General features: G+C 33.7%; 2 protein-coding genes across 3 annotated transcripts in view; both read right to left on the reverse strand.

Moving 5' to 3' along the window:
- The window catches only part of LOC143917398 (uncharacterized), an 84,516-nt gene extending 71,965 nt beyond the window's left edge, over positions 1 to 12,551 (reverse strand). Inside the window, exons 1-3 of the mRNA XM_077438900.1 lie at positions 12,512 to 12,551; positions 6,875 to 7,001; positions 6,702 to 6,791 (exon numbers count right to left, since the gene is read on the reverse strand). Of these exons, the coding sequence (XP_077295026.1) occupies positions 6,702 to 6,791; positions 6,875 to 6,988 (204 nt within the window). The 5' untranslated portion in view covers positions 6,989 to 7,001; positions 12,512 to 12,551. The remainder of the gene's footprint in view (positions 1 to 6,701; positions 6,792 to 6,874; positions 7,002 to 12,511) is intronic.
- Positions 12,552 to 14,165: 1,614 nt separating this feature from the next.
- Alg10 (alpha-1,2-glucosyltransferase Alg10) lies at positions 14,166 to 16,989 on the reverse strand. Of its 2 annotated transcripts, none has more exons than XM_077438885.1 (2): positions 16,865 to 16,989; positions 14,166 to 16,765 (listed from the first exon to the last, which is right to left on the reverse strand). In XM_077438885.1, exon 2 carries the CDS (start codon positions 16,631 to 16,633, stop codon positions 15,203 to 15,205), a length of 1,431 nt encoding a protein of 476 aa, XP_077295011.1. In that variant the 5' UTR covers positions 16,634 to 16,765; positions 16,865 to 16,989; the 3' UTR covers positions 14,166 to 15,202. The 2 variants fall into 2 exon arrangements, with proteins under 2 accessions (XP_077295011.1, XP_077295012.1); XM_077438886.1 differs by having other exon boundaries at positions 14,386 to 16,765; positions 16,887 to 16,946.
- Positions 16,990 to 17,382: the final 393 nt, after the last annotated feature.

The following is a 17,382-nucleotide window of genomic DNA, read 5'->3' on the forward strand; positions in this document are numbered from 1 at the left end:
GCATATACCGATCAATCGTACTATAACAGCATCAGATAGATGTATTTATAATACAGATTGCTTGTATGGCAGGGATTTTCGAAACCAGTGCCGACTATGCTCTCTCACATACAGACATGATTATATACATGATGTACAATTAGCTAAATTTTTGCTGGTTGTGTTGTTTTCGTTTCGATCAATTGATTTGTTTTGATTTTTAATTTTTGATGCACACTAGTAGTGGTGGTCTTAATATGGCTCTAGTTTATTGTACACTTGAAATTAACATAGATCCATTAATTTTTCTTAAGAAGTCATTCGACGGTTTCTATTGTGGTCAGATGTCTACGTGGGCTAGCGGAATGATAGACCTCGACGTTTACGTACGATAGAAACTTCGAAACTCATTACAAACACACGTAAGGTCTTGTATTGAACTGTCGGACCGAAACGCTAATGTGTATATGTAGATTCAAAACATCCGAAATTCATCCTACGGTCAAATTCAATACAGGACCGTATGTAAATGTTTGCAAAATGTTAATATTTTATTATTATGTAGGTGTATGTGTGTGTGGATAAAAATCAATTGACGAATCCTCTAAATAAATATATATACATAAATAATAACTATTAAAAAATGCATTGTTTTTTATTAATCTTTTTGTCTTCTTCTTTATTTATTTATTTACTTGTTTAGTTGATCGAGTCGAGGTTACATTTGATCAGTATTTTAGAATGAATTGTATATTTTTACTATAATATATATATATGCTTTAGTCTTTAGACACTTCACTCAACTCCACACTGGTTATGTGAAACAATATTCTGTCTCATTTTTTGATTACAATAAGATTTTTTTTATTACAAATTTTACAAATTAGTGCTTTGAGCGTGTAGTTTTAGCACTGTCGTAAGTAAGCGTGTAGTTTATATTTCAAGTAGTTGTAGATTGAGACACACATACACACACACACACACACACAGACAGACAGACACTAATTAGAATCAGAATTGAATGTACGTTGAAAATATAACCTAACCTTTCATTCACATGTACGCATTACGAGCATTGAGAATAGAGTAACTTAGTTCCGACACATTCCAGTGTGGTTTTAGTTTATTTTTTTTCAATTCTAATCAGTAAGATTTGGAAATTTTGATGTTTTTCTTATTATATATATATATATAACATATACTATATATGAAGCAGTGAATTTTATTTTTCGTAACTGGTAGTGCTTTGTTTCGTTATTACGTATTTTTTGTTTGTTATTATTTTTGATCCTCACTATTTATTTTGAGCTGGGCACCAATTTGTGTATTGAATATGATCGACATTATTTAAATGAACATAAAAGATCACGCCGTAATGAAGAGCAAACTTAAACCGAGGAAAAGGTACAGTTGACCAAAAAAAAAAAAGTATTTAGAAGAATATTTAGGTAACAAAACTTTTAAAAACACTTTTGGTGATGTAAATGTTATTTTTATATTCTATATATATAACTATTGTGCTATGTATTTCAATTGTTATATCACATTTCCTTATAAAATGTTCGATTTCAAGTAAATTTGTGGACTGACTATACAAATACATAGGTAAGAGGTTTATTTTATTTATTTATCTATCACTTAAACATATTCAAATGAAATATCTAGCGGTTTTGATTTTCATCTATGCACTGTCATACGATAGTTATTGATATACTTGCATAATAAGTACATAACTATATATGGATACATAAGGACAATACAATGTGCCTTATTTTGTAATTCAAACGACATCTAAATGAATTCATAAAATTTGAACCGTTTAATGTGGAAACTATTTCATATCCATAAATAAATGTAAATAAAATCAATATAATCGAAATAAACAGTACGTTTAATTAAATAAGTGACTCCATATCAGTTTATTCGTCACCTCGACAAACCTAATCTGTACAATTTCGATTTTTACTATGATTTTACCGTGAAAATTTAGGCTCAATCTAAAAAAAAATAAAAATTCGAAAACAATGCTCAAGAAATTAATTCTCAATTCACTAGTATATTAAATTACTACTACACTTCTAGTTTCGTATGTATGTATATATTTTTTATATTCAATTTGTGTTTTAAATTAATAACAATAATGGCCTAGTATCAAATAGACGAGCTATAGTCGATTTAGAAATGAAGGGTGTAATATGAATTTTATTAACCACTTAATCGCCACAGTTTGGTGCCAACCCTTAAATATATCACAAGCTAACGAAAAATATTGACTTTTTTCAATTTCATTATTATCACAAGATATTTTAAGAAGTCACTGTGAAGAAACCAAAATAAATTTCGGGTCATAGCCTTAAATACGAAGGAGCGCGCACCGGTGCCCTTATGGCGATCAAGTGGTTATGGATGTGTTTTTATCTCACGAAGGCGTACTTTATAAATTATATCGAGCTGGTTTTATTACAGGAAACATTGAAACTACTAGTGACCGAAATCTTATATATTGGATACATTGTTCGGAAACTTTTTTCGAGTGAAGATAGTACGCCACTCCTAGTGTGAATCGTGAAATAAAAACACTGCTTTTCATCAAAACATTCAAAATAATAAAAGTTGTGGCTATTTGCAGGTACTATATTCTCAATTATTGGCTATTTGCAGATACTATATCTGCGACAGGTGCAAAGCCTTCTGCGCATGCGCGTGAACTTGTAATCCGATTATAATTTCTTACATTTAATGTATGCTAGACTTGTTTAATCAATCGTTCATTATACATGAAGCAAATAAATTTCGCACGTTATTATAATAGATTTATATCATTTAGCTAGTTCGCGGCTTGTAGGTATTGTTGCGTGGACGTGAAGAGAGGGCTTTCAGAATCGGAGAGAAAGACGCAGGAGGGTTATAGAAGGTGTTTATTCGTGTGCTCTCATCGGCGCTCCAGGTCGGAAATGGTTTCCAAGCCGAGAGCGCCCCATATTTATACCCGTTTGGGCTCCACAACTATTGGTCGATGAGTCAGGCGATGCCATTGGCCGTTGCATACGGCTCATTCATTCGTAGGGGCCATTTTGGCGGGAACGAGAGATCAGGTGATCTGCACTAGTAAACCAACAGTCCACGAGCGCCACTCACCTAATCTCTAGGTTACAGTATTATACGTTTATATGATAGTAATTTTGTAACCATTAATAATATTAACTAATTTGGATTATATTTTTTACTCTACGTCACTTAACGAGTTCGAAATAAATTTTAATAGGTTTAAAACAAAATTTTAACAGTAAACACGCTGATAGTGACAGTTCACGCGCATGCGCAGAAGGCTTTGCGCCTGTCGCAGGCATAGTACCTGCAAATAGCCACAACCAATAATAAATACACAACATTCTACACTTCCTATTTCTGAATGCAATCGTTTAAATATTCCCAATTCTCTAACAATTATACTATCTAAAATTGTAATTTGAATCAAACTGTACATGTTTACAATAATAATAATAATAAAAGTAGATGAAATTTTTCATAAAATTCTAGCGTAAAATTCAAAATGTGCCAACAGTGCCCAAAATAATATTAATCTGATATTTTTCCAATATACAAATTTCAACTGTGTATGCACGTACATAACACAACGTGTACCAAAAAAAAAAACTAAATAATTTATTAGTAACTATAATATTATTAAGAAGTATTAGATGTAATCGGGAAGTGCTTCATTGATACACAAAATGTCTAAAAAAAATTGTCTTCCAATGTGGCTCATCGTTTCTTAACTTTCAAACAACGAAACTAACTATATATTCTTCCATTGCAAAAATACAGTACCAGTCAAATTAATGATAAACGATTCCCCAAAAAAAAAAAAAGCAACATGAAAATGACCAAATAAATAAAAAGTATATATATATACAATATTGTAAATCTATACAGCATAAAAAATTTTAACCCAGGTATGACTTCAAGTTTGAATCTTTATTTCACGATACCTTTTTAGCTTTCTACATATATACTTGTAGGTCGTTGCTCATAATCTGATGTTAATTTTAGTACAATATTGTGATTATTATTTATTTTAAATATATTAAAAAAATTACTCTTCATACCTTACAAACATGTATTGTACGGTATAATATTTTTTAAACATATCAAAATATAATTCATACATAGTTAAATATAATAATATTGTAATTATAAAACACTACTACGTACAGAAGTGCTAATTTGTTCTTATTTATTTTTTTGATCATTATGTAAATAATTAACGAAGCTAGTCTTGAATAAAGTGATATGATGATTCGTTATCAATATTTTTGCTGAACGATGTGTATTTTAACTTCATTTTATTTATATATTTATTATATACCTAACATATACAGGTCCTTAAGGATAAATCTCAATTATAGTACCTGTATATTTATTTATTAAGAACAATAAAAAAAAATGAACTTTTTAAACTCATGTATGTATAATAAATTTTACATGCATAATCACATTCCTTGATGTACATAAATCATTGTATAAATGTTGCATATGATATAACAATATTGTTTAAAATCAATTTTGTTTTATTTCATAGTGTTGAATTATGTTGTGAGTCAATAAATAATGTTTTCATTCTGTATATGTGTATAATAAAGTCTCAGGACTTAAGACAAGCTGATCCTCCATTTTTTATCGCCTTCAAAACGTTTATTAAGACTGGTTTACACCGGAATTTCTGAATTTATAACCATAGCAGAATTTCCCGATGCAAATCCCTACCTGCTGAGTATTTTAGATTGTAAGTATTATATTTTAACAACAATGAAGAAGATGGAACTAGTTTTGGAAAAATACATTCATTAATAGACTTATTTTGTTTATTTTATATTGTTGCAAGATATATTAAGTCTAAACACACCTTTACAAAACTCGAAATCCTCAGTGGTAGTTATATAGGGTTTGTATGGATTAGCTACAATTTTGAAACCTGCTTTCTATTGGATTCTAAATAATTCTAGTGGGAAATTTTCAGCGTGGTGAGCTTTCAACAGAAAAGAAGTTAGCACTCAAAGGGTTAATATATTTTTAGTAACATTTTATATAAAGAAAGCGACTTTTTTTAACAAATTATTGACTTCGTTCATTGTGTTTTAAAGAAGCAAAAATATGATATATATATAATAAAAACAAAAATATATAATAAAACATAATTAATGACAAAAAGAAGACATGATTTTGATTGGATATTAAACAAACCTTGCAAGGTATGTTTGAAATGTCCAAAAACGTTAAAGGTGTCGTGTATTTTTCGAATCGAATCGAGAATATAAACAACCGGAGCACACATTCTGCCCCAAAGAGGGCTTTACTCAGCAAACTAAAAGCGATCTTCTGAATACGACTCTTTTCTCTTTACCTCCACTGACTAACTGGTACAATGACGCTGGCGACAACGGGACCGTAGCAGGGAGGCGACTGCCCCAAGCTTCATTGCGAACCGGTTCTATTCACTCCATATTGTTCGTGTATGATGAATGCGACACAATAGTGAGCAGTATAAATAAAACATTTCTTGAATCTTGGCTATCAATCAATTGAATCGAATCACCGAAGATATACTTTTTTTTTTATTGGGAGAAATGTGTGTGGCCCCAGTTGCCCTTAAAGACAAGCCGCCACTGCATGTGTGTAAGTATAGTAGGTAAGCCGACAGTTCATATTAAATTATTACATTTTCATATTTTATCAAGAAAATAGAACTAGGTTGCTTAGGTGAGTGAAAATTGGGGAAAAATAAGTAAAAAAAAAACAAAACTTTCTTCAGAAAACTGTAATCTATGGTTTAAATTAGAGTACCATAAGGGGGGCCACACTGTGCGACTTGCGAGCGACTTGGTTCAGTTTGACCTAACCAATGTATGCATTTAGATGGGGCGGGTGACCGTAAAAAAGTCGAAAATGTTCGTTTACCATGCATAAATATGAAAAACGGTTAGTATATATATCAGTGGCGTGCGGTAAAAGTCTATTTCCCCCCCCGTCGTACATCCTCACCTAATTTGCCCGAGCAGGATACAACAGGAACAAGAGGAACAGGCTTTTCCTCCCGTATCCTGCGCGCGCACATTAAACAAGGCTCTATGACAAAAATAGAGATAATTTCACCGCATGCCACTGATATATATATATATATATATATATATATATATATATATATATATATATATATATATATATATATATATATATATATATATATATACATAGTACCGTTTACCATACACCCTTATTTTTTTGATCTTTCGACTTAAGAATTTCGATATTTGCTTTTTCGACCTTTTTACATTCGGTGCCGTGAGGTAGACCCAGATGAGGCATGCCACACCCGCCAACTTCTTTGTCGCTCCCATTTCCATACATTTTTCTGGTCGCGCAATTAGTCGGCCGACAAAGTTGCACGGTGTGGCCCGGGTCTAAGTACATATAGTATACCAAATTTGGTGTCTTTTAATTACAAACTACAGATTTGCGTAGCCGACAAATAAACATTAATATATACATATATATATATATATATATATATATATATATATATATATATATATATATATATATATATATATATATATATATATATATATATATATATATATATTAGATACGATAGGTTAAATTTGATTCATATCTAAGTACGGAGCTACTATAATCTATTGATACAAATTTATATAACTTACCGAGTAATGAGTTTTGACCGCCTTCATTGTGAAGTTGTTATTCTTTCCAGGATTAATATCGGCAAACATTTTATTGCCTCTTACAATTGGCTATAACATAAATATAAACGAAATGTAACGACATGTTATGAATATAATTAATTGTTAATCGAAACTATGAATTACGAACTTACTTGAATGAGTGGAATCGGTGAAAGTTTCATTGTGATAGGAGATGCCAAATGGCTGCCATAATTCATTCTGAGAACTGCACGTTGTCCGAAGACACCCATGAATCGCAACGCCATTTTTAGTTTTGCTCTGAGAATCAAAAAATAAGATATTATTAAAGTGAAGCAATCGAAGGGTTAAGATTTAATCAATACAACTCAACATAAATTCAATGATAAGTACATATCTTATCATGAAAGTTTTTTTATTCGGCAATTTCAATACCCATAGGTATTTTGTGTCTCCTGAATGCGATAAGTTTTTATATTTATTACACACGACTTTGATTTGTAAATATAATGAAAAAATGATCCATAGTATTGCTAATGGGATATTTAATCCAAATCGAATGTGTCTCATTTAAATGTTGGACGTAGAACACTTTTATTGGCATGTTTGTCTCCGATATGAAATGGAGATAGGCCAGACACAAATAGTCTTCTCAATTTCTTTCAGCTGAATTTGACCTACATTAATTTGTTTTTGTATTGATTTTTCATTTTGGATGAGAAAAACACATCAAACGTCTACGTGGATACTTTTATTTGATACTGTCAGCGTTTGAATATCGTTTTAGTTATTTTTGCAAATGCACTGTCAAAAAATGCGCTCTGCCATAAATACTCCTTTATACTCATGACGCATTTAGCGAGTGCGATTTTATACTTCCAAAAAATAACTTTAGAGGTGTTGAGTCTTCACTATATTAAATTTTGTTGTTTAGCACATTCAGCCCGGCGCATGATTTCATACATTTGCCCATGTGGCGGCACTGTCACGCGTATCGGCACCCAATTAGGCATGACGGCATTAAATCACTATATAATGAGTTGTCCCTAAATCTTTAGAATTTTATAGGAATTATAGTGTCGGGGTGCTCAATGAAGTGGAACCGTAAAATTATAGTCTGATATAGCACTATCCGCGTGGTCACCGGTGGTACACGCCGGGTTGAACGTGTTAAAGGAATTTTATTCTATTATAAGATAAGCAATTCCAAGGAATAAAAATGGCGTAGTTAACTCAGTTAAATTTCCGTGATAAATAAATTATACATATTAATATAGGTAAACGGATTATTGCGCAAATTGCGATCGAGCACACGACAATCGTTGCCACAAAAATTACGAATACGGAATATCTGGTTAAGTACAATATTTCGCGTTAGTGACTTTCTATTGATGGAGTTTTTGGGTGGCAGATGTTCCGTGATCGAGATTTTAGTCGCGTGCGCGAGATCACTTTTGCGGAATAATAACTGAACCATTAATGTATTACTAGTCCACCCTTGGGAAACGACCTTGTTCGTAATTTATGGTCGAAAGTTAAATGAGATAAGTATTTTTATATAAACGTAGCACATAGATAATTCGAAAAAGCATTTTATTAAATTTAATTTAAGAAAAACTAGTGATATAACAATTTAACTAGTGAAAATAACTAAATTTAAAATCTACATATTACTACATATTTGCCCCCGTACATGTTTGTGCAAGCTACACTAGCTACGGCTCTTGTCTACTTTATTTAAAACCAAAAATAATTGACCTGGTCTATAACAGTTACAAATTAATTAATTAACCAGCAGCATAAATCAATAGTTAGCATGTAATGCTTTCAATTGTGTAGTCACGAGTTCTGTACCGTATGCTGCTGGCCAGGGTATGTGATATGTGACTCCAAGGTCGATCTTTTCCTATCATAGTTTGCCAATTTATCTGATTTCATTGTATCTCTTTCGCAAAAATTCGAATAATTCAGCATCTCGATTTCCGGCGGTTAAAAAAAATCTGTTCATAGATGTCTCTGTGGCTGTTAATCGCTTGACCGTAGATGTCGTATTCAATAAATGGTTGTATACATGTTTAAATAATAAATAAATAATTCTTAATCCGTATAGCACACTCGTCACGCAGGAGCAATCTGTTAGACGAGTGTGCATGATTGATTGAATAAATAATATAAAAATAAATTTAATCTTATTGCTAAAAATTAAATCATCTTTGTATGTAGATACATATGTATGCATAATATTATATTTACATACATACAACTAGCGATTTTTTATGAGAGAATACAATCGTGGACACACAAGATTCACACCAAAGATACTATTGTAACGTAGGAACATTTGAAAGAGTATCCACTGTCTAAGGGAATTCGTGGGTGAACAATAGAGACCTCGGATTAGGCTAACGGGACTCAGTAAGTGCCCGAACAAAGGATACGCTGGAGTTCTCATAGACCAGGGCGAGTGCATGCGTAAACAATGGACTCACCACGGTAGACCTTTACGTGCCTAAACAATAGATACATAAATGGATCGGGGAAGCTGTGGTGTGCAACTTGCCCATTATAAGGAGGTACACACGGTAGATCAGATTATTCTGGAGTAAGCGATGGTTTCGTGTGGAACTCCGGAATCGTTGAATAAATGCTGTGAAGCGACTTTGGCCTTTCATTTGGATCCTGAACCCACTCCTGCGCAACACTATCAATTAATGATTTTAGTCCCTTTCCTACATCATTTCAAACTTTTGATCCTTTTTTACTAATATAATAAAATTTATTAAAAAAAAAAGAAAACAGTTGAACATTACAACATAACATAAGAGAACGTTCTATTCCTGTTGAAACGTTCCATTCCTGTTTTCAAATATGCATTCTGAAGGGTATATCAGGCACAAATGTCCTATTGATTTGTTTTTTGAAGACCAAAAATGGCACTTATAATACGATTTTTAGAATAATTGGTATTTTTGATAAAACGTATTTAATAACAGACTTTTATTTCATAACAAGTTTATAAGATACTAGCTGTATTACCCGGCTTCGCTCAGTGTTTATAATATAAACCGCTTAAACATGACTAAGCTAATAGTAAACATTTAATAAAAAAATAAAAAAAATTTAAAAAAAATAATAAATAAATAAAAAATCAAAAAAAAAATTTAAAAAAATCAAAAAAAAATTTTTGCCTTTGTTTTTTTGAGCTTTTGTCTTCTAGGGCTTCGCCCCTCCACGCCCCCATGAGCAATTGCCGTTTAGGGCTTCGCCCCCATGATCAGTTGCCTTTTAGGGCTTCGCCCCTCCGCGCCCCCATGATTAAATGCCGTCTAGGGCTTCGCCCCCCTTAGTTAATGCCTTTTAGGGCTTCGCCCCCAGCGCCCCCAAGATTAATTGCCGTCTAGGGCTTCGCCCCCATGATCAGTTGCCGATAAGGGCTTCGCCCATCCACGTCCCCATGGTTAATTGCCGTCTAGGGCTTCGCCCCCATGATCAGTTGCCTTTTAGGGCTTCACGCCCCCATGATTAACTGCCGTTTAGGGCTTCGCCCCCTTAGTTAATGCCTTTTAGGGCTTCGCCCCTCCGCGTCCCCATGATTAAATGCCGTTTAGGGCTTCGCCCCCCTTAGTTAATGCCTTTTAAGGCTTCGCCCCCTTAGTTAATGCCTTTTAGGGCTTCGCCCCTCCGCGTCCCCATGATTAAATGCCGTTTAGGGCTTCGCCCCCCTTAGTTAATGCCTTTTAGGACTTCGCCCCTCCGCGCCCCCATGATTAAATGCCGTCTAGGGCTTCGCCCCCATGATCAGTTGCCGATAAGGGCTTCGCCCCTCCACGTCCCCATGGTTAATTGCCGTCTAGGGCTTCGCCCCTATGATCAGTTGCCTTTTAGGGCTTCGCCCCACCGCGCCCCCATGATTAACTGCCGTTTAGGGCTTCGCCCCCTTAGTTAATGCCTTTTAGGGCTTCGCCCCTCCACGCCCCCATGATTAATTGCCGTCTAGGGCTTCGCCCCCCTTAGTTTATGCCTTTTAGGGCTTCGCCCCTCCGCGCTCCCATGATAAATTGCCGTCTAGGGCTTCGCCCTCATGATCAGTTGCCGTTAAGGGCTTCGCTCCAAAAGGCTGCGCCCTCCTGCGCCCCCTTCGGGGCCCCAAGGGGCTGCGCCCCATAAGACTGCGCCCTATAAGGCAGCGCCCCATAAGACTGCGCCCCAGAAGGCAGCGCCCCATAAGGCTGCGCCCCATGAAAGCTGCGCCCCCTTTGGGGCCCCATGGGGCTGCGCCCCATGAGGCTGCGCCCCCTTCGGGGCCCCGTAGGGCTGCGGCCCCTTCGGGGCCTTACGGGGCTGCGCCCCTTGTGGCGCCCCTGGCGGGGCCCCATAAAACTACTCGCCTTGCGCCCCCGCGGGGGTGAATCCATTGAATCGAAAAAAACAAATCGGCGCCCATGGATCGAAAAAAAAAAAATCGAATCACGTGTTCGATGACGTCACCGATCTACGGACGACGACGACGACGAAGGATACATACATACATACATACATACAAAGTCTCTTTCCAAATTATAGATTAGAATATCGTTTTTCCTCCCAAATATGTACTACGTAAGTTTACATAACTCTTGTGAATTATAATTAATTCGTAGAAATGGTTAATGAGCTTCTACATATACCATCCCACGTATAAGCCTTTTAATTTAAAGTTTAAACACTTCTGGAATATTTAACATCAGAAGTTATTACGTATTACATAAAACGCTAACCCAACTTGCTACGACGCCCTTCATTTCACCCTGCGAATTTTCTTTGAGAACACTTCAAGGACGAATCGGCGGAAAAAGGGCGACATCTGAAATTACATTCTTTCGTAACCCAACACCCAAAATGAGTTACGGTTTATATATAATAAAAAAAGTTATCGACACAATATGTACATATATAAATTATTACACGTAACATATGTACATCGCAAGTTTTCAGCCTTTTTTTTATCTCATCGCTTACGTTATTCGAATCGATACCACAAGTGCGACAGATTGTATCTTAAATAAAATAGATGGAATTTTAAACGAAAGTATAAAAAAATGTATTTATATGATGGTATATTCATTATTAACGCGAACATTTTCCTGCCTGAAGTCACGTAGCTTCTACTTTAAAGGTCACACACACACACAAGTTACGCAACATTTCGAAAATAAAAATTAGCGAAAAAAATTTCAAGGATGTCCTCTTTAATATGTATCAGTTATATTTTGAATAACTTTTTCAATTAAGTGTAAAAAAGTTGGTGCAAAGTAAGGATATAGTAAAATGCCGGCAGCCAACGATCGATAGCAATCAAGGCATATTGCGCAACATTTTGAAAATAAAAATTAGCAAAAAATATCTCAAGGATGTCCTCTTTAATATATATCAGCTATATTTTGATTAACTTTTTCAATTAAGTGTAAAAAAGTTGGTGCAAAGTAAGGATATCGTAAAATGCCGGCAGCCGACGATCGATAGCAATCAAGGCATATAGTTTCACGCATAAAAATAGCTTAAATAAATACTTATTCATATTACTCTGATGAAAATCTATATTTTATACAACCATACGAGTACTATCAACTAATCGATATAGTTTAAAAGTTAAACAAAAATGTCCTCAATTGTTAAATTTATCGACAAATTATATTCGTCGTGAAATTTGAAAGGAAATATTTAATATTTGACTGCCAAACACTTGATTGTGTAACATGGATTTCGCTTTTGTAGCCTTTTTGCCTTTTGGTATATCTTTATATGAGTATTTATATCTATAATGCACTTACCGAGACTTCCGTTTACAGCGACGGCTTGATCAGAACTGACACGCATTTGTTGGTACGTCGATGAAAATGGTGAAAATTGCGAGCAACCCGCTAGAATTTTCCTCGAGGAAAATTTTCAACTTACCGCCATTGTCGTGTCGTGTCGGTCACAATCAATGCACTTTACCGTGCAATGCACTCTTGCATATTTTGCACTCATTTATGAGCGATTAAAATCATTTTAATTCGTTATTTAGATATGGCTGAAAGTTCCCCATCGAAAACGCTGAAATATTCAAGAAAAATCTTCAAATCGTGTTTTAATTTCATTGACCATTCGCAACGTGCACTGCATACAAAATTGGTGTTATATTATCTGATTTTTTTTTATTTGATATAATCAGACTTGAAAATTTTATATTAACCCCTCATTGACTAGCATTACAAAATAAAATAAAAGCTTCCCCTTTTGAAGAATTCACTTGCTGAGATGTACTTATCAAATAAACGAAATCTATTGTGTTAACTTTAAACTATGAAATACTGGTTGAATTGCTCATTATTGCTCAAGTGAGTAAACATTGGAAAAAAAGTTAAAAAATTAACTTTGTAATCTACGGTCTAAGATGGAGTATGTATACTAAATTTGGTGATTCTGAATTCAGAACTATGTATGTATTTCAAATGTAAATTATGTCGTTATGCAAAATATGGTGTCGTTGAAACGTTCACAGGCAAAACGCTCACTGACATAATGTACCCGATAGAAGATTTTGTTTAAGGTAAAATGTTAACACGAAATAACGTTCACGCAACAAAACACACATGCACAAAACGTTCACGCAACAAAACAAACATGCACAAAACGTTCACGCAACAAAATTCTCACCCACAAAACGTTTATACATTTACATAAAAACGAAATTTCTTATGAAAATAAACGTTCAAGAATTCGATGGAACGTGTAGTGACGAAGATTACACATTATCCTTTCTCCGTGAACGTTGTTTCGTGTGAACCTTTTTTCAGGTACATCATAGCGGAAAACCAAAACTTTTAAAAATGAAGATTCAGTTCAGGGGCGTCTTTTCAGCTTTTCCCAAAAGGGGACAAAACTTTTGACCAGTAAGGAATGACTTTCTAAGAGGGGGAGGGGGGGTGTATATTATATTTTAAAAAAAATTAGTGTATATGAATATTAACTATTTATTTTAATTACTTTTTAATTTATAAATTTTTATCAATAGAATATAAATAATTTTATAAAAATAATATAAATAAAAATAATAAAAAAAATGGATAGACCTGTTCAAATCTAGGGGGGCGGTTGCCCACCCCAGCCCCCCCCCTCCCCCAAATCACGCCCCTGATCCAGTTTTTTTTAAATACTAATATGCAGAAATCAAGTATAATGAGTGATGGAAATAAAAAAAATATATACTATATATTATTTTTGGTTTTTAAATATATTTTATTTCAATCTTCTTCTCATCAACCATACAGATACAATAATTTACTACATCACAAACATTTATAAGTACTTTACGTACTGTTAATTAAAAATTCAAGTAAGCTTTGTAAGAATAATATTAAATCCATATTTTGCAAGCGATAATCAAGTATAATAAGTGATGGAAATAAAAAAAATATATACTATATATTATTTTTGGTTTTTAAATATATTTTATTTCAATCTTCTTCTCATCAACCATACAGATACAATAATTTACTACATCACAAACATTTATAAGTATTTTACGTACTGTTAATTAAAAATTCACGTAAGCATTGTAAGAATAATATTAAATCCATATTTTGCAAGCGATAATCAAGTATAATAAGTGATGGAAATAAAAAAAAATATATACTATATATTATTTTTGGTTTTTAAATATATTTTATTTCAATCTTCTTCTCATCAACCATACAGATACAATAATTTACTACATCACAAACATTTATAAGTATTTTACGTACTGTTAATTAAAAATTCACGTAAGCATTGTAAGAATAATATTAAATCCATATTTTGCAAGCGATAATCAAGTATAATAAGTGATGGAAATAAAAAAAATATATACTATATATTATTTTTGGTTTTTAAATATATTTTATTTCAATCTTCTTCTCATCAACCATACTGATACAATAATTTACTACATCACAAACATTTATAAGTATTTTACGTACTGTTAATTAAAAATTCACGTAAGCATTGTAAGAATAATATTAAATCCTTATTTTGCAAGCGATAATCAAGTATAATAAGTGATGGAAATAAAAAAAATATATACTATATATTATTTTTGGTTTTTAAATATATTTTATTTCAATCTTCTTCTCATCAACCATACAGATACAATAATTTACTACATCACAAACATTTATAAGTATTTTACGTACTGTTAATTAAAAATTCACGTAAGCATTGTAAGAATAATATTAAATCCATATTTTGCAAGCGATAATCTAACTTTGTTTTTATCAGTATTATTATCGTTTACATTTGCACAACTTATCAATATCTAGTTTACATAGTACACATATCGTTTACAATACGTATTACACACACAACACATTATTTGGAAATAGCCCCGGAAAGATGACGGGGATTACAACATCGATATAATAATAGGAAAAATTTGAACACTGAATCTACTAATATCATTCTAATAAAGCTACTATAGATCAAGCTGAATATTTACTGGACATTTACCAAATAAGTCTTTGTATGTCATTAAAATCACTCCATATGATCTCTTTAGTGAAGAATATATTGAACGTTATATAGCTGACAATTGTGTTGATTATAAAATCAACCACTACCGTAGTCCAAGACGGTTCAGCAAACCTCATCTTCAGAATTACATACGGTATGAAGAAATACCTCACTTCGATCATCTTCTGCAGTGCGACTGATGCGAATAAGCATACCAAAAAGGGGATAATGAATCCGGCACTGGTGGAACTCTTCACATTTTCATAGATGGAAAAGCCCAGAAAGACGTAGACAGGCACTACGACGTACTTAGCAAACCAATATTTACCGTAGAATTTATTCCATATGTAGAAAGTATAATGTCTATTGTCGGCCAGTAAGTACGGGTGGATTAATGTGTTGAAACGGACAATGACTAAGCAAACGGCAAGGACGAGCAATATTTTAAGCTTATTTTTAATCAATGTGCGAAGTACACTCAAGACATTTCGAAGGACGAAAGGAATAGAAAAAAATCCGTAAAACAAAGTGAAATAGAACAATTGAGGAATGTGTACAGATGCCGTATGAGCTGATTTGTCTCCGACCACAACAGATCCATTAATCAAAACGAATATCATAAATCCAATCATAACACTCACCATCGCTAAAATTTCACAAAAGCGAACAAAAGTCATAGATCTAAGAACAAAATGAAAGTTAGACTGAATATGGAACGTGATCGCCGAAGATAAATCGCTGAAATTATAAATCATCACATTTTTAATCATCTTCGGTTTATTCGACTTATCTTTGCCTTTGCTGGAAGTTTTCGGTAAGTGTGAATTACGATTTTCAATATAAGACTGCACAAGTAAATCTGCCAATGCATTTCCCAAACAGAGTGCAACCCATATTACGTTAGTCTGTCTGACGATTATGGCAAATTGTCCGTAAAGCACCAACGCTATGTACCGACCTTTCTCCAAATACGAATTAATGAACAGCAATACGAATGTTAGTGACAAAGTATCCGTATAGTACAAATTGGAGAAGAAAAATAGCGGAGGAAGTAGTGCAATATTCATCACTTGTACAATCGTTTTGAAGTCGTAATTCTTTTGCGTTTTCAATACAATCGAATTTATAAGATATATATTAACGCACGAAGCTAACAAATTGGTAAATCTCAGCAGGTAAATCGAGCATTCAAGAAACGGTCCGATGACCAACGTAGATATAAGATATAGTCCAGGCAATGTCGTTATTTTTTCATCCCAATATGTGAAGTTCAAATTGCAATACTGCAGGCCTTGAGGTATGTGAAATAGTTCGTCGATGACAGTTTGAGACATCATGAATACATAGTTGAAAATTTGCACAGCTACTGTAAAGTACAGTATGATTGCGCTTACTATGGTGGTTTTCTTCATTGCGAGCGTCATGGTTTAGGCTTGAATGTTCAGTGGAGTGCGTCAAACTTGAAGTCGGTTCAGTAAGTTGCGAAAATATGTGTGAAATTCATGTCCAAAATATTATCATAATGACGACGTAGTGTTAAGATAGAATTCCTCGTGCTGAAAAAAGAAAGTTTAAATTTCGTAAAAAACGAATATTTATGAAACATATGATAAGATAATTTGCAAATAAATAATTTAGTTCAAATGCAATCTTACTTTCAATTTTCAGTATGCTTACAAAAAGCCGGGTGTATCGACCGAGGTCGATAATAAACGTCACTTTGACTTTTTCTGCAGTGCTGCCATACTAAAAAATAGCAATTCGTTGCCATATTAAAAAAATCTCAAAAACAAATTTTCACCCTACAATAACGGTAATTGGACTATTCGTCACATTGGGGTGGTCACAAAGACAATTTTTGCCATTAAAATCGCGAATACACAATATTTGGCACTCAAGTTCTCGTTAGTATGATAGTTATCGTTAGTATGATGGACTTTTCGGCTGCCAGATGTTCCGTTATAGAGATTTTAGTGACTTTGTGACGAGTAATTTGTGACCAGTAATCACCGAACCAAAATAACGGTTCGGTGATTACTAGTCAAATGTGAACCGGTCACTCTAGATCGGTCACACGTGATCACCCGTCACACTAAAACTGGTCACACCCGATAGTTGGTCACGAAAAAACTGGTCACACCCAAAAATGTGACTAATTTTCGGGTGTGACCAG

Source organism: Arctopsyche grandis, chromosome 9, assembly GCF_051622035.1.
Source record: "Arctopsyche grandis isolate Sample6627 chromosome 9, ASM5162203v2, whole genome shotgun sequence".
Classification (NCBI taxonomy): Eukaryota; Metazoa; Arthropoda; class Insecta; order Trichoptera; family Hydropsychidae; genus Arctopsyche; species Arctopsyche grandis.

What these genes read in the sequence shown, in the direction of transcription:
- Alg10 (XM_077438885.1), bottom strand. Translation starts at nt 16,633, where the DNA reads ATGACGCTCGCAATGAAGAAAACCACCATAGTAAGCGCAATCATACTG.